We start from the raw sequence: 26,809 nt of genomic DNA on the forward strand, positions 1-26,809 counted from the left end.
CCTACTGGGGCTACTGAGACATCTCAGAAAGCTATTATTTCAAATGTAGAAAATATTGGGAAGTTCAGTAGGGTTTGTAAAACTGTCTACCAGGTTAAGCTAAACGTAATTCAAACAAATTTAGATTGCAAATCTGTCATATAAAGCTATGAACAAATGCCATCTCTGTCATTGTTCCATGTTAAATTGCACAAAAACAGGCACAAGTCTAAAGCACATGACCTTCTTCCTGTATTTACTTTCTTGTTCCCATCCCATAAAGCTCTGACCAATAAGAAAAGATAAGAAATGTTGACGCATTTACATGTGCTTATAGGTCAGGGCCAGGCAATAGGCAGCCCGCAGATGTGGCCTGTAAACATGAAACATCTGGCCCGTGAGGTTGTTTGAACTATAATGAACGTTAGTGGAAAAAAAAATGCTTCTCCAGCCATTTGTTCATATCCCCCCCCCCCCCCCCCTCCATCTCTTTGTCGCACTCAGCATGACTTTAGTTTCCGCCCATTTTTGGGCTCCCTATCTCCTTATAAGGGAGTTTTTTTTCCCGGCTGTGTCCCAATTCACTAGACAGGGCAGCGATAGCATATTGGACCGCGACCCTGACGACATGGGTTCGATCCTACGTGAGGAGCAGTGTGTTTATTTATTTATTTTTTTTCTTTTTCTTCGATTTACCTGCTTTGAGATCAACTGTTCTGCAGTTCGGTTTAACAACCCTCTGGGCTGGAGAGCTACTGGTCTGTATCACTCCATCCCATAACACTTAATTTTCCATTTTTTTTGTGTGGCCCGCCAGGTAATGGCTTGGAAATATCTGGCCCATGGCCAAACTTAATTGCCGACCCCTGTTATAGGTATTTCCCCGTGTGAAACCAAATCAAGGAAAATGCTTCAAGATAAACCTGTTAACTGATTCAAACCAGAGCAACTACAGGTGTGAAAATGCCCAAGTTTCTGAACAGTATACCATTTATCACCAAACCCCTCTAAATTACTTAATAACACATATGTCTTTAAATATCTCCTTTAACAAGAGGCTCCTTCTCACAGCTTCAGATCAGACAAATGATTCAATGTTCATGTTTACACCCAAAAACACGAAAAGTGTTTTAAATATGCCTTTATGTGGCATTTCCAATCTCTGCAGTGCAGGCGGGGAATGTTCTAGACTGCAGGTAGGCCTACATGCGTAATTACGTCTAACCAATAAACCCACACACAGTATTCAGACGTGTCACAGCTTTTACAGTACGCAAAACACCCACACACACACACGCATACACACACCGAGCATGAAAGACTTCTTTTCACCACTCTCTCCAGCACTGCTAGTGATAAACGGAAAAAGTGCGTCTGCTCTCAATGTGGAGCCAAGCAGCTCAGCAACAAGATTCATGAACTACTGAGAAAAAGTAGTCATGTCATATAAGCCATCGCAGGGGCAAGGCATATGGTATCTATTAATGAAATCAGGGTGGTCAGCTTCTGCAGGAAGAGGAGAAAAGAGAGGAAATATGTATTCAGTATTTGTATAAAAAAAAAAACTAAAAAAAACATAAAGTATTCTGGTATACTAAAAGTTTAACACCAGTGTCTGTTTTTGTGAGCTGCCTAAGACAAAGCACAGCATTCAACATACCATTCAGATTTGGCTTGGCTTTGTAGGATTACTAACTTTTTCCTGGAAAAGCCCAGCCACTGACTTTCTGAAGACATAGGCTGCATCCCAGTTGTGTACTGCTCACTTTTACTATAAAATATACACTTTACATGAATCTTAATGGCACATGATTGGCAGGTTACTACACAAAATGTTACTTTACAATGCTTTACAAAGTTCTACTGTCTGCACTTACATTATTATCAGACATTTTCCTTATATTATTACAGACTTAAAGGGGACATGAAACATTTCAGTTTGTACAAGTTTTCTAAGGGATTAAATATAATGGAATTTATTTTAGGGGGATATTTTATATAAAATGTTTACACACTAAATTATATTATATTTATGTTTGTTACGTTTGCGCTAGTGCGCCACCATTTTGCCCGTGCAGCACTGGTGACGTCACGAGGTTGGTTGGTGAAGAGCCCAGGTACATATCTAGCGGTCACGGTTAGGGAAAAGAGCTTATTGTTTGTGGAGATTATGGATAAATACGAAGATGAACTAGGTTAATGTGGAGCATTTACTCAGAGATCTTTCCTGCAGAAACCTGAGCAGAAATGTTCAGATGCTTTTCTGAGAGAGAGACGTTTTGGAGGTGTCTATTCTCTCTCTACGTGAGGTCCGTGCAGGAAGCCTGCAGCCCATCAACAGCAGGTACTGCCATCCATTTAACTAGCTTGTTCATATACATTTATCTATTTAGCATGTAAAGTCCAGAGTTCATTAAGACTGAATGAAACGTACATGATATAAGTGGATATTGAAACACCCAGAATTATACTAAATACTTGAAGTGTTTCATGTCCACTTTAAGACCTGTAATACAGACCTAGTGACCACCACACTTTTTTCAGATTGTGTCCACACCTCTACACCCTACTTACCCTACTTTGATGCGCAACCTTAAAAATATACTGGTTATAACTATGTATTGTGGTTATTGGAGTGTACTCAACTTTGACACTTTTATCTATTCACTGCAAGCGCAGATAAGTAAAATTGACTTAAAAACAAATTGGAGCAAACCAGTTGCTTTAAAAGGTAAGTAATGGGTGATGAAAACTTAAGTTAGCCAACTAAAGGGTAAATTGATTTAACTTTTTTATTTTTGTTATACTGTAAGACTGGATACGTTGAGTTTACATAATTTATTTATTTATTTTTTTCAATAATTTTATCTATCCAATTGTCCCACCCCTTTGTGCGTCCCCATCACCGGTGGCACCTGCGAGCCTTGGAGGATGCGGACGAGCACACGCCTCCTCCGACACGTGCGAAGTCAGTCACCCCTTTTTTCGAGCTGCTGCTGATGAATCATTGCCTGAGCGGCTAGCATGCTCGGAGGAAAGCACTGCGGCTCGGTTACTATTAATCTGCTCACAGACGCCTCGTGCCGCCAGGCGCCACCTTTAAGTGTGATAGAGAGAGAGCGCCATCTACCCACCCGGAGGGAGCAGGGCTAATTGTGTTCCCTCTGAGCGCTGATGGCAAAGCTGCATGAGCGGGGGTTCGAACCTGCAACCTCCCGCTCATAGTGGCAGCGCTTTAGACCGCTGAACCACTCGGCGCCCTGAGTTTACATAACTTTTTTAAGGCAACCGGTTTGCTCAATTTTTTTAAATAAAAGTTATTACGACTAAAAGGGAAGTTGATTTAACTTTTTTATTTTTGTTATACCAATTAATTTGCCCAAAAATTCTACTTAGTATCCTGTGTTGCAAATAAATAAATATGTTTATTTCTTCTTACTTTCCTTTTGAATTACATTTTACATAAATATTTATTTTATAAATATTTACACTATAAGCCTGGAAAAGGTGAATGTTGAGGCCAGACAGTTAATCATAATATATGATCTACAAGTTTACAACCATAGGGGAATGACTACACACTGATGGTGAGTGTCAGAAACTGGAGGACACACCCTAAGTGTGAATATCCCAGCAGACTAACCTTTTAGTTATTATAAGTCGACTCTAACTAGTTTAAACTAATTGTGGGTTTACAGTGTATTAGGAGTATCAAACCTGTCCTCATTCTTTGAAGACTGGTCAACTGATTCCCAAACGAGTGCTGCTGGTTGTTTAGAATGAAAGCCTGCAGCTACACCGGCCCAATATAGATAGGTTTAACACCTCTGATCTACATGACATGCTACAGTATTTACTCAGAAACAACTTAGTTTTACCAATTAGTGCACAGTCGGGCCGCTCTAAGAGATTCTAAAGGCAAACATGAGTCAAAACAGAAAAAGAGAGGGAGGGAGAGAATGAGTGTGTGCATTTGCTGTGGGAGAGCAAGTGAGAGAGACAGAGAGTGCATGTGTGTGTACAGCTCTGGAAAAAAAATTAAGAGACCACCTCAGTTTCTAAATCAGTTTCTCTGACTTTGTTGTTCATAGGTATATGTTTGAGTAAAATTAACATTGTTGTCTTATTCTATAAAATACAGCCAACATTTCTCCCAAATTCCTAATAAAAAATATTGTAATTTACAGCATTTATTTGCAGAAAATGAGAAATGGTTGAAATAACAAAAAAGATGCAAAACTGTCAGACCTTAAATAACGCAAAAAAGTTTATATTCATAACGTTTTAAGAGTTCAGAAATCAATATTTGGTGGAATAACCCTGGTTTTTAATTATATTTTTCATGCATATTGGCATGTTCTCCTCCACCAGTCTTACACACTGATTTTGGCTAACTTTATGCCACTCCTGGTGCAAAAATTCAATTTCAGCTTTGCTTGTGATCATCCATTTTCCTCTTGATTATATTCCAGAGGTTTTCAATTTGGTAAAATCAAAGAAACGCATGATTTTTAAGTGGTCTCTTATTTAATATTACTATATTTACAGATATCTGAACTCTCAAGTAAGGTCAAGTAAGTATTAAATAAATAAATACATCAGGTAAAGAAATAGTAATAAAAATACATTCAAAACGAAAATAATTACTTTTTCTTTCAGGTTAAGCTTTAATACATGGGAAGTTTAGTGTGTCACCAGTTTCTAATATAGAGAGAACTGTAAAATGAAAGAGAAACACAGGGAGTGTGTGCATGCATGTAAAAAGTCTGAGATGATGAAAAAGATTTGCATAAACCATATGTACCAAAAGCCACCTGCAAAAGCTATCTCTACCATTTCAGGTTAACCTTAGACACATTTCAAAATTATTCACCACTCTGCTGCAGGGTGATCATTTAATATATAAAACAATAGTCTATGTATCAAAATTCTAGTGGAAAATAATCTGCACTATATGATCCATAGGGAGAATTTAGTCTACAGTATTACATTTCTGAACTGGCGTCTACAAAACGTATTTATAGATAAATGTTAGATATATTTGGTGGTTAATGTGAGTGACTGTCTCTGAAGAAAATGTGTGTGGGAAATCTCGATGGCTCCCACTGAAATGAAATAAAGGACTGGGCAGTTATGATTCATATGCATTAGACAGCAGAATCCTGCAGTGCAGAGATGGAATGCAGCTGTGGACGGAGCCCGGGACTCAAGGCTGGGAAAGTGAGAGGAGCTGTACGACTAAACCAGCTGGACACACCAGTGTGAGAAGACACACACACACACACACACATACACTACTGTTTATTGTACAATGTAATGACCTGTGGGCATATGTCTAAAAGTTTGTAGACATTTGTACATCTGACACTTAGTCCACATTATTACGATATTAATAGAGAGTTTGTTCCTCTTATCTTTGCGGTGATAGTGGTCTCTACACCTGTGGGGAGTATTTACGGTTGGTGTTTGAACATTGTTATGAGGAACATCAGTAAGGTCAGGGACTGGTGCTGAATGATTAGTTCTGGATCATAAACACCTTCTTAACTCACGCTAAAGACAATAAAAGGAGCACTTTTACCCACAGAATGTAGTTTCACTATTTCACAGTTCATACTGCACCTGTAAGCAGAGACCTGGCACTGGGCTTAGTGACCTTCAGAATGTCCTGTTTTATTGGTATTTTCTATGTAGATTACACTTTGAGAAGCTGTGTGCATACATTTTGTTTTCTCTGTGTAGAGTGCCCTCCAAAAATATTAGGACAATAAAGTCAATCCCATTATTTCAACATTTAAATTTGACATTAAAGATTAATAAAAGACAAAAGATTGTCATTTTAGTTTTTATTTCCAGGTATTTACATATGGATCTGATACACCGTTCTAAAGATACCAGATTTTGTCTGAACCCACACATTTTTCTTGTGAGCAAAAGTATCGGAACATGTGACTGTCAGGTTTGTTTTGTTGCCCAGGTGTGTCCTGATACAATAATTATTCACCCAATAAACATCACTCAGTTTTAAATTTGGGTTATTTTTTTCTGTGCAGACTGTGTATTTATATTTAAAAGAGTAACCAACATGAAAACCAGAAAGCTGTCTATGGATAAAAACAAGCAACTATGAAGCTTAAAGAAGATGATAAATCAATCAGAACCATTGCACAAATATTGTCCATAGCCAGAACAAAAGTTTGAAATGCCCTGAAGCAGAAAGTCATCACTGGTGTACTTAATAACAGGTGATGAACAGGCAGACCAACATCAAATTAAAAGCACAAATCAAATGTGTTTGTATAGCACTTTTTACAACTGGTGTTGTCACAAAGCAGCTTTACAGAAACATGACCACAGGACAAAGAATCAGGCAAAACATTAAATATAAAAATACAGAATACAGAACCCCCAGTGAGCGCGGAGGCAAGGAAAAACTCCATCAGAGCTGCAGGAGGAAGAAACCTTGGGAGGACCACGACTCACATTTAAGGGGGGACCATCCTACCACTGGTCAAATGGCTTTAAATTTAATTTTAAAAAGTCTTTATACATCCATATAGGTCTTATATATTCAAGAGTATAGCAGTGCCACAGTTGATTACAGATGACAGGAGAAAAGGTAACACAATCTACTGTTTACAGAGAACTTCATGAACAAAATTCATACATTTTTAAGAGTTCAGAAATCAATATTTGGTGGAATATCCCTGGTTTCTAATCACAGTTTTCATGCATTTTGGCATGTTCTCCTCCACCAGTCTTGCACACTGCTTTTGGATAACTTTATGCCACTCCTGGTGCAACAATTCAAGCAGTTCAGTTTGGTTTGATGGCTTGTGATCATCCATCTTCCTCTTGATTATATTCCAGAGGTTTTCAATTTGGTAAAATCAAAGAAACTCATCATTATTAAGTGGCCTCTTATATTTTTCCAGAGCTGTATTTCTCTCTTAAATGTCCGCAGTGTATAGCAAAAACATGAATATGTCTAAATTGTAATCTAGTGTTGTTCCTAACTTCTCTGTCAGGACTCTACTGTCCAGTAAACATGCAGAAATTAAGAAAGGCACACAGGAAGTCTACATTCTGTTAAACTAATCAGTGTCTCTCATTCCTCTCAGTTCTATGCCACAGATGTCACACCCTGTCCGGAAAAGACCAGCGCCAATAAAGAGCAGCACATGGACTCTAAATAAAAGCAGAAGGAGAATCATCAGTGCAATTAGAAAGTGCTGCCAAAATTCCTCACACTCTGGCAGAGTATAATCCCATAGAACCAGAGAAATAATCATTTTACTGCACACCAGTGGATAAGCTGATGCAACTGCAAGAGCAAGGATTTGGAAACACAAAACAAGACATCTGGACCTGGTATCACTGCAGGGCCTCATAACAGACACTACATGAGCGAGAGAGCCAGATGTGTGCAACTGAGAATCTGTCACTGCAGCACAGTTTCCCTCTCGGTCCTGCTTCTCTGTGCAGCGGCAGTCTGGAAAATAATTAACTCTGTAAGTAACATCAAGAGAACCTTCTGGACTCCATAAGAGCTGGGAAACACTAGAGATTTTAAATATCATCACAATACATAAGAAATACTGAACCCTTCCAAAGAATAACCATATACCTTTCCATAATAATCATATCACTCAGTTTTGACAGCAATACTTATTACAGCAATTATTATTATAAGTATCTAATTTAGACAACTTTTTTTTTTACATTAACGTACTTACATGTGCTACATTTATAGTTCTTCATTCATGAAAGCATTTAAATAAAATTACTGATTTCTTTTAAAATGGAAAATTGGTCACTATATGGTTATACTTTTGAATTTTTATTTCTGTTTTCTATTGCAAGAAGCCTCATACAATCTTCATTGAAACAAGAGAATTGAATAGAAATTCTGCAGCAGACATTATTAGCATTAGTTATTTATTTTTATTTATTTAAAAAATGTGTTTCTCTACGGGGGACATTCAGTGGATACTACATGTGCTCTGCTCCCATGATCTACTATATAGACAATTTTAAAATGTAACATTAAAAAAAGGGTCTACATCTGATTTTTGCACTTTTGCACAGAGAGTGCAAGTTCTGCCTATGCATAAAATTAAGCATCTAGTCATGCAGTCTGCCTAGGCTATTCTAAAGAGCTCACTCCAGCATGGTACTGTAAAAGAATGTCACCTCTCCTAGATATACCAGATATAACTAGATATAACTGTGAGTGGTATTATTGAAACATGGATGTGTTAAGGAAACACATAAGTGACACACCCACACTGAAAAAAATAATGAGTAAAATTTACTTTAAAAAAAAATATTGCAACTTTTTGCATTTGCTTTTTTTAAGTAAATTTAATTTCAGATCAATTTAAGTAACTTCAGCTCAGTTTCAAGACTTAAATGTTACATAGAGTAAATAAGTGAACTAAACTTCAGTCAGTCCTTCCTTTTAGTAAACTTTACTTAATTTCTGCATACAATATTACCTAATTACAATTACTTAATTTATACAATTTATGATACATAATATATTATAATTCCTGAAATTTAAATATTTTTATTCAACACATTGATGGCATGTAATACATTCTTACTTGACTCAATAACTACAACTATAACTAGTTCCAAACATGCTGCCATAGCTGCAAAAGGGGACCAACTGTATATACATGTCTATAGATTTAGAATATGCTATTATAAAATGTAGTGAATTGCAGGAAATTTAAATAATTTAAATATGTATTACTAGTTATAGTAATATCTAACACACAGTCAATGTCTACCAATTGGATAAAAAAAAAAATCAAAATTACATATGAAACAGGACCGGGCCTCCTTACTCATAATTTCGCTTCTAAAACAGAACAACGCACTCCCAACATTCCACCAGCAATAACCAAACATCAGAGACTGTGTGTTCGTGCATCAGTTCATCCTGTTATGATTCTATCAGTATTTACTATCAGCTGATCTTTTGTTGTAAAATTATTTTGTTTTTAATCTGATAATCAGACCAACGGACCAGACGTACTGATTGGCTGGGACTGTTAAGATCACAGACCTTTCAACAGCAGCGATTCAGAACTAATCTCATCTCACAGGCCTCTCTCACTTACTGTTAATAATTAATAAACACAGTTATAAACTGATATCTATGTTAAAACCAAGACCAGGGAAACATTCATAGCAGTCCATGATAATGACCAGGACTAGGCAACATCAAGACAGGATCATGACCAGATTAACATTATTAACCAGATCAATCCAAAAACTAAATCTAAATCATTATATTTTAATTTAAAAATATTTATTTTTATCCCATTTTCTCCACAATTTACATGGCCAATTACCCAACCCACTCATTTTAGACTCCCCCTGTGACAGTGAAGAGCGTTTGGAGGAAAGTGCAGCCACTCAGTTCCGATACAGCAGCTCACAGATGCTTTAGAGTGATGTGGGTGGAGAGCGTCATCTATCCACCCAGAGAGAGCAGGGCCAATTGTGCTCTCTCAGGGCTCCGGCAGCTGATGGCAATCTCCCGATCATAGTGGCACTGCTTTAGACCGCTGGACCACTTGGTGCACCTAAAAATATATTCATGACACTGCAATCATGAATGACCTGTTTCTGTCCATATCTTCTTTTTTTTTAAAGACAACTTGCTGAGATATCATATTAGACCGAAAAAAAAGTTTGTTAATTGAATTCTGATTGAAAAATAATAATCTTTATTTTCTTCCCTTTCCAATGTCACACACATATATGATTTTATTGACAGTACATAGCAGTGATATGTTGATACAATGTTAATATTAGATCTATTGCAATTGCAAATCTTTCCCGTAAGTGTGTGTGAGTGTATGTGTGTATGTGAATGTGAGAAGGTTCAGAAGACAGGCCGAATACTTTTAGTCATTGGTAAATCTCTCCAGCTGCTTCACGGTAGATTAATTAGCTAGTAATGACAGCACAACTACATGCTTCCCTCTGTGGGAACCTGTGACTTAACTTCCATCACATCTCACACACACACACACACCAGTGTAATGTGTGTGCTGTGCTACTGCTTTCACATTCCACTCTCACAACTACCTGGCTCCTCAACCTGCCACTGTACAGTTAATGCAGATAAAATAAAAAACAGATGATGGATGGCCAAGATATCCTTTAACTAATGCTTCTGAAGCATCACACTGTTAGTAGACTTTTCTGATTAACAATTCTGCTCAGTCTGTAACTTATTAACATTATGAAAAACTGTATCACCTTGGTAGTTTAATCAGTAATCTGTTGCATTCAGGCTGATGCACATACTGTACAGAATCAGGTTTGGGAACACAGTTTTCTTTGTCAGACTGAAGAAGCTTAACATGCAGAGCTTAAAACTTAAAAAATAATATCACACACCAACATCTGTTATAATACACTGCCTGATCAAAAAAAAAAGGTCACACTTGCCGGGTAGTCTCACTGATAAGTAATCGCCTTCTTTTCACATGCTTGTTTAACAAATGAGAAGCTACTCACTGCATCAGTTAGGGTTGACTAACTTTTTGCCAGCTGAAACATAATCACGCACGCAGTAATTATCCAATTGGATTTTTTGCTTAGTTAAATCCAGGTGGTGACCTTTTTTAGCCAGGCAGTGTGGTTTTCCTTAATAAAATTTCCTTAATATCTAGTAGGTACACTAACATACACCAATTAGCAATAACATTAGCATAAGTGACAGTTGACATTCTACAGTTTCTATTCATGCCAAGGGGGATATTAGGCAACAAGAGAACAGTCATTATTTATAATAATTAATTATAGTGATGTGATAAAAGCATTCATATCTAAAACTCTCTGACAAGAGAAAAACTGTGATTGCTGGCTCAGAACATCTCCAGAACATCAGGCAGGTCTTGTGGGGTGTTTCTGTAAATAATGGTTAAAAACTAATCCAAAATGGCACAAAAAGGGAAAAGTGAACCAATGACAGGGTCTTGGGCATCTAAGACTCAGTGATGCTGTTAAAATCTTGGGGTCAGATACCACAGTACATCTCATATCAGCTATATCAGTTACATAAGTCTTATATCAGGTATATCATAAATATAGAGCTTGTGGTAACTTGTGCTGTAGAGGTAACAGGGTAACAGCAGTGCTGAGAAGTGATGCACACTCAATTTGTGTTGATTTGTTGAGAATAAGTAATGTAGCTAATAAACTCAGTAAATTATATGTTATCACACTAGTAAAAAAAACATGGATCACATGGATCAAAGAGACATTGGGGTCTTGAGGAGTTCCATTTAACTTATATCCACCACCATCCACAGAAAAAGGAGCTGTGTCTATAGTTGACGGTTGAGGTGTGTGCGGGACTGCTTTTTTAAACCTGCTCCTGCTTGTTTTAGCAGTCGAAACACATGCTGTCAGGTGAATTGGAGATGCTGAAATTGTTCCATTGGTGTGTGTGTGTGTGTGTGTGTCTGTTGGTTCATTATCCTCCGCTTTGATATTTATCAGTAATATCTTGAGGGTTATTCAAAGATATCAGTAATATCTTTGAGTTATTCTCAGTGCTGAATGCATTGATTAAGATTTAAGCATTTATTGCAGCCAGATCAAGAATCTTGTAGTGGAGGTGGATTTAGGCCTGTACACTGGGTGAAGGATTGATTCAGGAATAAAAAAATATATAGAACATTTAATTCCATTAAATGCTAAGTATATGCATTATTATTAGAATTATCATTACTAATCTTACTGATTAATTAGTTCTCTGGCTTCATGGTAGCTAAAGTTTCATATTTTGCCGGCTGCATTAACCATAAACCTGGCAGGCTGGCTACTGTCAGCAACTAGTGGGAGGGGCCCCATTGAGGAGTATTCCAATAATTGTAGAATTTAAAGGTAAGCTCATACAGTATGTCCTTGCATTCAGTCCATAACCAGTTGCTGTCTATGGGGTTGCTTGCCTTTTTGGAACAGACCTGCTACTGAATAATGGGCATAATAGCGGTGCTAAAATAGTAGCTGATCAGCGTAATTAATCATCAGCTGACAAAAACAAAAAACAATGTACCCAAATAGTTTCAATTAATACAAAAACGTATTTACAAATACATACAAACTTATGCTGCATTTTCACCAGCAAGCACCATTTAAATGCTTTCTAAATCTTTGAAATTTCAGATGCAGCATGAACTGACCGAGTTGTGAAGTAAGCGTTTTCCAACGTCACTGAGCATGTAAACAATGGTAAAATATTAAACATTTCTGTGCTTTTTATTTGTAAATTGTAAAAGTAACAGAATCTACACACATCTAATAACAAAATATATTTAGATCAGCATAACAGTAACATTGATGGATGGATTGATGTTCATTGATGTTGGATTAGAACTAACATACAAGTATCTATCAGAAACGATCACACTGGTTTAACATTATCACAGTGGTTTTACTAAACTAAAGACCTAGTATTTTCCTCCCATATTTGATTCAGTGTTTTCTGCTGATGCCGGCCAATGCCAGTACCCACACCCATCAATACTTCCTGGCCATTTCTAACTGGGACAGTCAGCAAAGCTATTTCTGGATCATGGAGGATAGCAGCTAACACAGGAAGAAGAAGCAGTAGATTTTTCTGGTATTTGGATGCAGCTTTTCTAGAAAGCTCAGAGCTTTCACAGTGGGCTTTCCTGAGGGAGGGTCCAGCAGCTTTTTCTTAGCCATGCATCAGGAAGCGCATTAGGCACACGCCTACTTCTATTATGATCACATACATAACATATATTACACCCCTATCCGCCCCATTACCCACATGCAACACTCCCCATATCCTCTACACCAGTGGTCTCAAACTCATTTTATCTGGGGGCCACTGGAGGTAGAGTCTGGGTGAGGCTGGGCCGCATCAGAACAATGACTCACTGAACGCATTCAACGCATTCTGCCATGCCGGTGTTCTGTCAAGTTATGCTACCCATCGATATGTACTTCCTAAAGACACTGCGCATGTGCTATCCTTTTTTGTGCATTTAACAACCTGGACTCACTATCATTACACTGTCAATATGTAATGGCAATTAATAATAATAATAATAATAATAATAATAATAATGAAAATATTATCTAAAAAAATACAAAAACAGATTATAATAAACACTTACTACCATAACTTTACCCCGATACTGTGATTTAGGCTATCCAAAAATAGTACATGAACTTCTTACTGGAAACATGCTCTAATATAATGGCATTCTTTTGTATTTTCACCTTTAAATATACACAAAAGTGTAGCACGGTTTGACAGGGTAGCACAACTCGACAGAACACCGGATCTCGCGGCTCGCCGTATGGGCGTATCCGTGACGTTTTTGAATTCAATTAAACCAACAGATGTGGTCAATCATAAGTTTAGGATTTTAAATTTTTAATCAACCTCACTGTGATCTATAGTTCTATAAATCCATATTCCGCAGTTTTCGGCTCCTCTTTCGTGGTTGAAAGATGCCTGTTCTGTGTGTGCGAGGCTCTTATGTGTGTGTGAAGTTGCAGCCTGCTGTTCCCTGATTGGCTTGAGGCAGCCCAGCGGCTGGATTAATTTGAATAAAGTTGAGCTCTGCTGAACTTTTTCGCTGGAGGGCGGGGGGGTCTGTGTTCAACGCAACCCAACGCAACCCAACCCAACCTAGCCTGCATTTTGTGTCTCTCTTCATTGAAATGAATAGGATGCGTTGTGCTAGCGGACAGGGATAGGATGCGTCTTTCTAACCCTAAAATATGAATTCAAGTAGCGGGGCAAAAAATATCATTCTGCGGGCTGCAATTGGCCCTATCTTTATATAGAAACACAGAGTGCAGGCCGAGGTCACATTCTTCCAACTGTTGGAGACAACACAGCATTACACAATACAGAGTCACAACGCAGTCACATGATCTGTGGATCACATGGATCACGTGGATCAATCTCTCATTACTGAGAAAAAAAGAGCAGAGGAGAAATGACAGTCCACAAATACAGGTCAGATCTATACACTGACAGGGGAAGCGGCTTTGTAATTATGTGTCAAAATAACCGTCTTCCTCTGGGAAAATGACAGAACCGCAGCATGGTATTACATGCGCTCATGAACATCACAGCAGTAAAGCAGAGGTCTTTGTCATTTGTGGTCTCTTCACAGGCACTTGGGCAACTGTAATGAGGCCCTGACACACACAAGAGGAAACTTCACATGCTCCTGCTTGAACAAAGGCAACAGGTAGTACATGCTGGCAATGGCATGGATACACAGACATGACCTTGTGAAAATAAACATTTGCTCATGGTTGTCATGATCTCCAAGAAGTCTAGACATTAGTATTTTCAACATAGCCTACAAAGGTGTAAAATAGCACTACCAGGTGTGCAGTAGTGAAGTAAAGTGTATTAGTCACCTTTTAGTCAAGCAGTCTTGACACAACAGAGCCAAAACATCTCAGTCAAAGGATCAGAAGCATGCAACACAGAAGTAAACACTCCTATGCTATTGTGTACTGGTGGATTTGTGCAGAGATTTTGGTACAGCTGCATTAAACATCTGTTACAAAAAAAAGAGATATCACTTTAGTTTCTGAATCAGTCTCTCTGATTTTGTCTCTGATGTTAGAGTAAAATAAACATTGTTGTTTTATTTTATAAACCACTGACAACATTTCTCCCAAATTCCAAATATAAATATCGTCATTTAGAGCATTTATTTGCAGAAAATGAGAAATGGGTGAAATAACAAAAAAGTTGCAGAGCTTTCAGACCTCAAATAATGCAAAGACAAAAACAAGTTCATATTCATTCAGAATTCAGAGTTCAGAAATTAATATTTGGTGGAATAAGCCTGGTTTTTAATCCCAGTGTTCATGTATCTTGGCATGTTCTTCTCCACCAGTCTTACACACTGCTTTTGTATAACCTTATGCCACTCCTGGTGCAAAAAAAAACATGCAGTTCAGCTTGGTTTGATGGCTTGTGATCATCCATCTTCCTCTTGAATATATTCCAGAGGTTAGCTTTACCGTCTCAACTTTATTTCAAATGTTCCATAAGCACGAAATGCAGGAATGAATGTACAATAAAAATGTAATGAATTTGTCCAGATAAATTATGAAATGTCTTGGGTTCCTACTGTCAGCAGTGAAATAAAAGTCAAAGTAAAAGAAAAATATTTTTAATACAGTCCCAACTTCTGTTTCAGAATTTGTAAATGAAAAAAAATAAAATTGTTGAACTAAGACAAATAAACTCACAATTTTCTGTTTTATATAATACATACATTGTTTGGTATTTGTACTAATATCAGGAGCATTCCTAAAATAACAACAGAATGCATGACTAGATGTTAAACTCTTCACATAATTTGCTTTAGTAATAAAATGCTGACAGCCAGGATTCTGAAGACTGACCTTGACTGGCAAACTTGAGTTAAGTAAATAATTAGCCATAAACTCTGTACTTCACCACCACTCCAGCAGGCAGATACTCCAGGTCATTCAGAGTAGGCAAAAGCTGCACTGCAAGCGATAAAGTTTAAACCAGTGGCAATTAAACAGCAACCACTAGCTCAGGGTACTATGCACCACATTCAGCTTATCTGGACAAATGATCAACATAATTCCAGACTCCATTCACTGTAGTCATTCTCACTGGGATGGCAAAGTCATGGAGACTTGCGAGGAAAGGAAGATGAAAGAGGGGAAAAGAGTAAAGAAATAATGGGTATATATTTTCAGAGCTTGGCTTAAGAGAAAGCGGAGAAGTGTGCATTAACTGCGCTATATAATTATAATCATAACCATCCTGGAGGTAGATGTAATGGAATAGCCCTGGGGCAGGACAGTAAAAGGCAGTCGACAGAACTGGTGATCCTTCATTTTGTTCCATAGCAGACGGAAAAAGTGACGCAAAATAAGGCAAAACTGCCCTTCTGTCTATGAAACGGCAGTGAAAAGGCTTTGATGGCTTGTGCTACTTACTGTACATGCTACACAGTCAGAGACGCCACTATTCTTACATAAAAACAGCTGTCAGTGGTCCACACTCTGTCCAACCCTTCCACCCCAACCAAAACCATGTTGTATGCGATGGCTCCCCAGATCTGCTTGTTGACACACTTGTTGAGTACCTTATGACTCACCATATGAGCATTATTTAATTTCTCACTGAGCCATAGCTACAAGGTTTTGACAGTAGTATATTAAATTTAAGCTAAAAATTTAAACAGTGAAAGACAGATAAACAAGCAAATGCCACAGCTAAGCTAGCTTAGCTAAAGTTACTAAACTATACAGCTGTACAGCTTTTTTAACAGTGTTTTTCAGCTTGAAAAAAATTAAAAAACAGTTTCTGAAGGTTGTTAACTACAATATTTTTTACACTATAAGTCACTCCCGATTATAAGGCACACTATCAATAAACGTCTATTTTATGGTCTGTTATTATACATAAGGCGCATATCGAGACCTGTAAAGCTAAGCTAAGGCGCATAAGGAGGTCTGTAAAGCTAAGCTAAGTAAACAAAACAAGTTAGACAAGTCAAACGAGCGCTGGATTTAAATCTACAGATTTTTCTCCTGAAAACTGTTTATTTGGGTGAGTAAAATGCTTTCGTTTATTTACAGAAACCTTAGATTTGCAGATTTCCACTAAATCGGTTAGCGGCTAATGCCACCTGACAGAGCTACACTGAAGAACCCTGAGGGTTCTGTTGAGCCAGGACGATATTAACTAGCGGTTTGTCCCACGTAGCTTCTTTTAACATGGTAAATGTCCAGGTTACAGTCTGACATACTCACCTCTGAACAGCAAAAGAGCTAGCACTGTGGTTAGCGGCTAATGCTAACGTTGTTTCACCAGTGCTAGCCAGGGTTAGCAGCAGGCTACAGCCCGATAATACTCACCCTCTGGACAGCCAAAGAGCTAGCACTTAGTGCGGTTAGCAGCTAATGCTAATACTGCTGGAGAACTAAACTGAAACTGCTTCTTACAACCTGACTGGTAAAATGTGCACACCTTATAGTGCAAAAAATACAGTAAGTTAACTGATACCAAGCGTGAAAGGTGATGCTGAATGTTTTATTTTGTTTCAAATATTAATGTAAGTGTAAAAATAAACTTGTACCTGCTACTTTTGGTTTGTCCCTGCTGGCATTTCTTCCTAGTTTCACTGATACTAAAAAACTGTAGAGGAAAAATACTGGTTGTGCTTCAAATATCAAACATAACACAGTCAGCAGGGCGCTGCTAAAGATGAAAAGGTATAGAATGCAGCTCCAGTCATATTTCCCACCTTTTCCTTTTAATTCCCAGAGGTCAAGTGAAGACAACAGTGCTTATTGTGAAGCTTTATTTGATCTCTTTTTTTTAAAATTCTCAGTAGACAGTTGATTTAATCTCTATTAACAGACCATTTTACAATCACAGGATATGACCATGTACGTAAGCACATCATACATCCATGAAACAATCTCTGGAAACATCTGAGTGGATCTTGAAGAATGTAATGCATTGTATAGAGTTAAACCAATCTATGCAGTTACTATGAAGTATGAACAGTGGTAGTCTTAGAATAGTGACTAATGAATTCAGCTTGCGTTTGGCAAGTGTAGTGGCTTATCCACAGATGTTTGTACACACACACACACACACACACACACACACACACACTAACAAACATTTTCCTTCTCTTCCTCTTTGGGTTTTTGCCCTTAAATGCACTGCAGAGCTGCTCCACTACACACAACCCACTGTTTTGTATGAAAACACACGTGACCAGCAGCCAAATCCATCTTTTTCCTCCATCACACACACACACACACACACACACACACACACACTCCCTGTTCCTGCCACCTGCTGTCTCTCTCTCTCTCTTTCTGTCTCTCTCTCATTCTCTCTCCACAGCAACTACTTGGCCAGCACCTATAAATTACAATCCTACTTTCTCCCCAGCAACACCCGACCACTGTGGTGCAGCCGGAGCCTAAGAGTTGGAATCCTGTGGCCCTCCTGAAGAAGAAATGTGGAGAGGTGCGTGGAGGCCCGGCTGGGGCTTCAGAGCATCCAGCAGCAGCGCAGGAAGGAAAAGGGCCGCTCTGTTGACATACACTGAGCACAGGACGCACAGGAAACACACACGCATCCCGAAAGAGCCGAGGATTTCTGGGCCGGGGAGGAGGGGACTGCGGGACCTACGCAGGCGGCAATGAAGTAGTGCATGCAGTCATGTGGGGAATGCCAAGGGTCAGGGTGGCAACATTCCAATCTGCGCCGCTACTGCCGACCGCTAAAGCCAACAGGTCAGAGGAGACAGGAAGTGGAGGGGTTTAAAAAAAAAAAAAAAAGCTCGCTCAAGTTCATTAAAAAAACAGGACATGCAGAGGGATGTAATCCAGAGAGGTAAAAATACCCTCAGCTCTGTCTGCCAAAACAACACACACTTTATCTGGCTAGTGAAGTGAGTGAGCTGCTGCTGCTTTTCCCTTTAACGTGAACTGCTGTTTCCAATCCTGCACCGACGCCAAGCGCCAAGTAAAGTATTCATGGCAGGCAGATCATAAGAGACTCATGCCTCACGCTGTCAATCACTTCCTTCTCATGGTGTGAAAGATGATAAGATGATGAGGTGCACTGAAGCTAGCACGTTGCTGGACACTGGAGGTGGCGTGGCTCAGGAACGTGGTGTAAAATTGCACTTGAGGTTCTTGTTTCTCTAGATGAGAAGGAGAGCTTTATGGGACATACTCAGGGGTGGGTGACTGAAGGAGGGGTGGGATGTTTCTCTCCCTCAGCCTCTCCCTCACAGGATGTGTCCACTTTGCAATCACGAGGTGAGGAGAGGCTCCTGGGAAAGCCCAGATAAACACCAGGGCTTGCGCAATACTGATCTCTTATAACAGGGTGAAAGGTCAGACATTACAGTTGGATATGAATGCTGTGTTTTAGATTGATAGACCAAACAAATGAAAAGAATGAACACATTAACAGTCCAGATTAATTCAATGTATTAACAGCAGCAAATTATCAAAAACAACAACAGTAAACTAACAGCAACAGCAGTAAATTAATATAACACATCAATAAATTATTGAATCATTGAACAGTCTTGACTAAACCTCTTTTTTTTACTTCAGGATGTTACTGGATAATATGCCTTATGCGGCTACAGTTTAAGCAGTTCAAAATTAACAGTTAAAATTTTAAATGTGCCAACCCAACCATCATAGCCTCCCCTGCAGATATAAACAGTTGTGTGGCAGAAACTGGAACGTGTAGTGCTGGAGAGGCCTTGACGTCAGTACAGGTCAGGAGAACGCCCACCCAGATCCAGAGTGGAGTATGGGTGGCAGTATTTCAGATGGGGCTGCTCAGGCATTGGACAGCATGGTGGAGGTGAAGATCTGTTGTAGGATTTGAGGGATCTGCTTGGTGTCCATGGCTACAAAAGAACGTCCTGCCGGCAGGGTCCTCTGGAGCCTGGATGTCGGACACAGAGAAAAGACCCCCCCACAGCCCAAACCAACCCCCCAGAAAAAAACATTACCAATGCAAATGTGCTTTCGCTTGCAATCAAAGTGAGCTCCTACTCCTCAATGGGTCGACAAAGGCTGTCATTCACACAGGCTCTTTTGTAGGAGGCAGGGGCTTGGGACAAAGGCCTGTTGGGGGGAAAATGGGGGCTACAAGAGTGGAAAGGAGTGACGCCCCACTCCTTTCACCCCCCTGCCCCCTTTTTTCCTTTCCACTGACCATTCATTACTGTCATTCTGTCCCTTGAGAAGGACACATGTACTGAAAGAGCTGCCCTTTAAATCACGGAGGGCCTGAAAAGAGAGGAGTCAGTGCGGGCCCAGATTAAGGCCGTGCAAAATGTGTTCTGACCGCCGCAGTGGCATCACACTCGTGTCGGCATATTCCTCCCATGTGCCTTTGCCGCCCCGCAAAACAAAACAACAGGCCATTTACATGAGTCAATACGCTGCACTCTTTCATTGGGCCTGCGAGCCTTAGGAGCCTTTTTAACCACACAGGCCACAACAAAGTGATAAAATGCCTGAAGAAAAGCATATATATATAATTAAATATCAAAGCTCTCTTTTGTTGTTCTTAAAAGATCAGTCCTAAGGATGTAATTACCAATATAATTTAACATTTGTATTTTTACACCCAAAGCCATGTCACTACATAGCTCAGTCTGGGTACGACATGCTCAGACCTTAATTTAGTCATAGTATTTAGGACACTGTTGTCAAATGCTTTCTACAAATGTGGCCTCATTTAATCTTGATGAATTTCAGACAAACAATGGAGTGTATATTCAAGGTGTGTGTGTGTGTGTGTTTGGCTACATTCACATTAAAAGGCTAAAATGAATCAAATCCAATTGTTTGCATTAATAGTTACATTCAAACAGCAGGTAAAAGTGTCTCAATTAGAAAGAAATTTGGACCACTTTCATATGTGGTATTAAAATCTGATACATTAAAATCTGATAGATTTTTTCAGATTTGAGTCACATTCACATAAAGCTCTGGAAAAAATTAAGAGACCACTTCAGTTTCTGAATCAGTTTCTCTGAGTTTGCTATTTATAGCTATATGTTTGAGTAAAATGAACTTTGCTGTTTTGTTCTATAAACTATAAACAACATTTCTGCCAAATTCCAATAAAGAAATTTGTCATTTAGAGCATTTATTTGCAGAAAATGAGAAATGGGTGAAATAACAAAAAAGATGCAGAGCTTTCAGACCTCAAAGAATGCAAAGCAAATAAGTTTTTATTCACAAAGTTTTAAGAGTTCAGAAAGCAATATTTGGTGGAATAACCCTGGACTTTAATCCCAGTTTTCATGCATCTTGGCATGTTCTCCTCCACTAGTCTTACACACTGCTTTTGGATAAGTTTATGTCACTCCTGGTGCAAAAAATCAAACAGTTCAGCTTGGTCTGATGGCTTGTGATCATCCATCTTCCTCTTGATTATATTATATTCCAGAGGGTTTCAATTTTTTTTTACCAATCATCATTTTTAAGTGGTCTCTTATTTTTTTCCAGAGCTGTATATTCCTAGATTGGATATGTATCAGATTTATGACCTGGATTAGATTTTATGCATCTTTTTGCCTGTACACATATGCTTGTGCCAGTTCTCCTTGATGTAAGCAGATTTGTCAGACAGTAGGATTACTCTTGAGTCTCCTGTTGTTTCTTATTTAAAATAACTATAAATATGCTATTTTATAAAAGAAGTTTTGCTTCACAACAAATAACAGGACATTGCTTAAGAGGAGTCAGATTCTGGCAGGAAGATGGATTCTGGCACAACACCAGCACATCAGCAAAACTACAGAGGCATTGTGTGTAGGAATATTAATGTGCACGTGTGACGTTTCAGGAACAGATCCAATCCATTACATTTATGGATGTAATCTAAAAAGCCGATCTGAAGAAAACACAATAATTGAGTGAACTTTGTAATGTGAATGTAGCCTCTGTGTGTGTGTGGGTACAAATGAGCTCACCTGTCTGCCTGATCTCCGAGAGAGCCGATGAAGATGGCGAAGGCGTGGACCTGCGGGTTGCTGGTGAGCACGCGGGCGAAGCGGTCAGGACTGATGCCGTAGCGCTCCAGGTTAGCATCACTCAGCACGATGACAAAATGCTCATCTGCCTCCTCACGCGCCAGCTGATTAACAGCATGCTCCGTGCCCTCCAGCGTGTAATCTCCACTCATACAGAACTGAGAGTGAGCATGCATGGTCTGGGGACGGGACACAGACAGAGACAGAGTGCAAAGTTTTAACATTATTTCCCCCAATGTGTTCAGTTTGCTTGTTGTCATGTACAAAATCAAAAACAAGTCTCCAAATTTTGAACAAGACTGCTTACGTAAAATACACCTAAAATACACGCCTTTTACATAACAGTTTCTCTTTCCTTTGCCACTGTTTCCAACAACTGTTTAAATCCTGGTTAAGCTACCATCTCAACCAATAATACTAATGAAAATTTCAGAATTAATAAAAAAAATAATTATATAATACTGCAGTGGATAAAACCAAGCATCATTTCACTTTAAATAATAAATAAAATAAAATAAAATCATGGGCAAATATATTTTTTAATTTCCATAAATCTGTAGGCAGATCTGAAGGTTCTCCCTTAATTAATATGGTGTAATTATCTGTTTACAATTATTTTTTTTACATTTATTATTATCTGCCTCAAGATTAAAACATCAACTTAAAATACTGTAAAATCCCAGTCTTTTAATGCCCTACTACTTATTTAAAACCTTTAAACTTGAACAGCACTAGCATATAATAACACTTTTATTTATTTAAATGCCTAAAGTACAGTACCAGTCTCATTCATTGTTTTTTTTATTTTATTATATTTATTTCTTTTATTTAATTTATTTTCTACATTGTAGATTAATTTTAAAGAAATTAAGGGGCACATATGGCGTAAACAAAAACAAAAATTGTCCTCCACAAACCCCTGACCTAAACCTGATCAACTGAGATTGTGATTTAGGATGAGCTAGAGCTTCACAGCGTGAAAAAAAGCAGCAACAATTGTTCAGCACCTCCAGGAACTCATTCAAGAAGCTTAGAAAACTATTCCAGGTGACTCTCCCTCATCAAAGCGAAATATGGTACCTAAAAAAATCTTACAGTATAAAACATATTCTGGTTTGTTTACCACTTTTTGTTTATAAAATATATTCTGCATGCGTTCCTGCACAGCTTTAATATCTTCAATATTAAATCATTTACAATGCAAAAAATCATGTAAAGAACAAAGGAAACAATGAATGAGAAGAGGTGTCCAAATTTTAACTGGTACTGTATATCACAATAATAAAATATATTAGACTGCAGTGTTTACAGATGTTTGGTTGAGGTGTGTCCACAAAAAAAAAAAATCCACAGCCTGAGTGATGTCACTAAAAATATCAGCTTGTACTGTCAGGTGTGTGACTAAAGTGTGGATTACTCATGCTTTATTTATTCTCTTCATCAGATTATCTTAAATCCCTGATTGCTAAACAGAGCATGCTGTGGCAGTGAACCTCTGGACTGCAGATTATATAAATTTCAAAATCTAAACCTGACTAAGAGTGTTTCACTAGACGTGAATGCGGCATCACCACGGAATTAACTGTTATGATTTGATCTGTCTGCATTCACCCCCATGATCAGAAGAACGGCCTTTTCTCCTAAAAAGGCTCCTCAGGAAACAGCTTTACAAACAAACAAAGGGAGAGAACATGAGAGAGAGCACGTGCTGCACAGGCAGGCTACATACCTTTAAAACCCTCAGCCTCTGCTTATTGTTCTTGGGCACTTTGTCACATTTCACCAGTTCTATATCAAAGCCATCTCCTGAGTGGCCCACGATGTCATACTAAAGAGCAGAAAAACAGGAAAGGGGAAAGAGGTGATCTTCATGTACAATGGAAAGAACACACACACATGCAAACAACTACAAATTCCATCCAGAGAATAACAAACATATAAAAAGAGAGTCGTTCACATTTTTCACATTTTAAAACACTTTTCCACTTGTTAACCCTTTAAGGTATGGTGGTCACTGTATAAAACATCATCGATATGTCTCATATCTTACTTTGCAATTGTGTTTAAAGAAGAAATCTTAAAATTTCTAAACATTTTGAATGTTTTCTGGGGACCGGTAAACATGTAGCACACAGGAAGTGATGTAATACCTGGCAAATCAGATTTAAAAACATTCTTTAAAGCTGGGTCTGGCTCTGCTAACACTCTGCTAAAATGTTGTTGTATATGCTCTGATGCTCTGATCTGATTATGTGTTTTTTTTTAGCAAATATACTAACATGTTTAGCACCAAAATAAGATTTTTTCCCAGCCCACTACAGTTTAATAAATTAATAACTAGTCAATTAATAAAGATCTTAATAAAGTGCACAGTGGATATACAGAGAAGCCACTTTAGAAATTACCTCTAAACCTGAACAAATTTGGCATTTTAAAATTGATTTCGTGTGCACGTCTGAAAGTGTTAAAATTTCCATAAAGTACATCATGCTGACACTGAGAATACAGAAACAAGAAGCAGAAGTTACACAAATTACTGATTACTTAACAGATGTAAAAGTGCAGGATGAATCAGTGGGTTATTTTAGTCTTTTTCTTTTTTTTAAAAACCCCTCCACAGTGTTTCATAACCAGTTTCAGAATTATATTTTCAGTGTTAGATAACATGTTGGTTTGATATACAAACTGCATTTTTAGCAGTTTTACTCACAACATTTGGACTACCGAGGGAAAATCTAATATCAGAATATGCTAATCAGAAAAAGTTGAGATAGTATGGAAAATGCAAATCCCAAACAAATGCAGTGTTTCAAAATCTTTCTTTTGACTTGTAATTTTTGCAGACAGCATGCAACCAGGATATTTCTTATATATTTTAATGCTTGGTCTGTTCAAATACATATTATTTGTTTACACACATATATTTCTGCATTTCATGCCTGAAAATGAATTCTAAAAAAAACTGGAATGTAAATCACTGACTACAACATTACTCTAATCTTTACATTCCTTTTAACAACACTTAAAAGATGTTGTGGCACAGTACTGATTCATTTGATCACAATAAACTGTTCACACTCCATCCCGGAAGCCTCAGAGCCCATGGTTAACATAAGGCTTCTTTTCTGCTGTCCCCAATGGAAGAGCAGAGTTTGTACTCTAGGTGATATGTGTGATTAAATTGGCTTAATGTCTTTCCAAGATATCAGAGAGAATTTTTATTTACTTTTTTCTTTAGGTATCTGCTACTTTAATCTGCCCATCCAGTGCTTGAATTGGTCTATTCCATTAGCCAGTCTTGCACAGCCTCCAAGATTTATACTTTTTTAATTAAAGCCTCTTATAAACAGCTTGGGCTGTGTGCAGTCTGGTCCAAATATCTTGTCTTAGAAGATCCAGAATTTTCTGAGATTTTATTTAAAACCACTAAGATGATTTCATGTGCATTTATTCCAATCCCAGCATTAAAAGCTATGCTCCTCAGGGAAGTTTGGCACTTTTCTGCATTACGTTTGGTTTTGTGATAAAGTTCAGGATTGTTGGCATCAGATTTCTGCGGATCTCTTAGCTGTATTAGACTAAAATACTTCATGCTCTGCTCTTATTTTTCATTTGAATTATTTCTCCTTCCTTGCCTTTTCAATGCAGCAAATATACTTTTACTTTGTGCTGTAACAGCAGTAAAAAATGCTAGTCAGTCGATGGAATACTCCGGATCATATCTATAGGTGTCAGTGTTTTTTGTCAATGCTTCATATCATTTCGATGGAGCTGTCGGTCGCTCGTATGCATGGCGCCGAATCAAGAATTATCAATGCCTGGAAGGATGCACTCCAAGCTATGAAGACATTTTTAATCTATTTTTAATGGCATGTGTGAAAATAATCTATATTTTGTTTTTCATGGTGTATTGTCCTAAAAAGTTGGGGTACTTTTTTTCATAATCAACACACCCAGGGAGGGGAGGGAGGTGTTAAGGGTTTTAGGTGGTGTAGCTCTGCATTTCAGTGCTTTACAAAGATTTGGGGGATCATAGATAATGGAGGTTCAACATATACACCAAAATTCCTCCTGATTGTCCTTGAAATAATTATATAATGATATCATGATGGCGAAATATGTGAATCCCTTCCAAAATTTCTTTAAGAAACATTGTTTATAAACATTTTACGATATTTCTTGTCAGATAAAATGTACAAAAGCATGTTTGTCTTTATTAGCACTTTTTGTACCTTTCTGATTTGGGGCTGCATCATAATCAATGTTTTATAATCATATATTAGCACACAAAATAAATACAAACTGAATTGTGAGGTGCCTAGAGATTTATACCTCTTAATCTAAGCCCATTATTTGTAATTACAGGAGTAATTACAGGGTTTTTGTGTGGCAGTAAAAGTATTCTTAACCTTGAGCTCAAACTGAAGATTTTGGAGGATAAAGAACATTAAATATCATCTAATTAACTAACTGACTAATCTCAGTGCATACTCAACACTGTCTTCCTGTCAGATCAGAAGAATAACACGTAAGCTCTCCCACAAGTTACTCATGTGACAACTTTACAGGTATGTTCTGACAGTGGGTCAAAGAGTAAGTGTCAGCTGACAGATGTATGCATGAGCTGCACTCTTGTCACAGAAGCGGATGAGCTTTATATAATGTGTCTTACGTAAGTGACATCGCAAGACAGATACATGAAAGGGCAGCTGGATGCATATATAAGACAGTAAGGGGATGCATGGGGCCGTAATGTCTGGTGGTCCCCTTCACACACACACACACACACACATGCGCGCTGTGGTCTCATGTATCTGTCTTCCTTTCGCCCCACTTATCTAAGTCCCAGTTAACCTCGACTCATGCTGAATTAGATCTTCTGTAAGCTCAGGAACAGAACACGGCTCTGTGCTCTGCATTTATTTTCAGTGACATAATACAACCCTGCGAGACCCCCCCCAATCCCCCCGACCTTCCACATTACTACTCCCACTGACTCGCAAAGATGGAAATAAAAAGAAAGACAACAGATCGGCTTTGTGCTTCTGTCGCTACACGGGGGAGCAGCTTCCAGTAACACAGTGATTCACTGAATCCTGCACACCAGCCAGCAGCTGGACACGCTTCAGACAGAGAGACACTGAGAGAGAGAGAGAGAGAGAGAGAGAGAGAGAGAGAGAGAGAGAGAGATGGATATGGAGTAAATGAGAGAG

At 38.3% G+C, this 26,809-nt stretch overlaps 1 protein-coding gene across 1 annotated transcript in view; it reads right to left on the reverse strand.

Annotated features, from left to right (window-relative positions):
• Positions 1-17,374: 17,374 nt before the first annotated feature.
• vwa8 (von Willebrand factor A domain containing 8) overlaps positions 17,375-26,809 on the reverse strand; it is a 159,180-nt gene continuing 149,745 nt past the window's right edge. The window contains exons 43-45 of the mRNA XM_022668571.2: positions 23,326-23,424; positions 21,537-21,775; positions 17,375-19,492 (exon numbers count right to left, since the gene is read on the reverse strand). Coding sequence (XP_022524292.2) covers positions 19,384-19,492; positions 21,537-21,775; positions 23,326-23,424 — 447 coding nt within the window. The 3' untranslated portion in view covers positions 17,375-19,383. The remainder of the gene's footprint in view (positions 19,493-21,536; positions 21,776-23,325; positions 23,425-26,809) is intronic.

The sequence above is a fragment of the Astyanax mexicanus genome, chromosome 11 (assembly GCF_023375975.1).
Source record: "Astyanax mexicanus isolate ESR-SI-001 chromosome 11, AstMex3_surface, whole genome shotgun sequence".
Classification (NCBI taxonomy): domain Eukaryota; kingdom Metazoa; phylum Chordata; class Actinopteri; order Characiformes; family Acestrorhamphidae; genus Astyanax; species Astyanax mexicanus.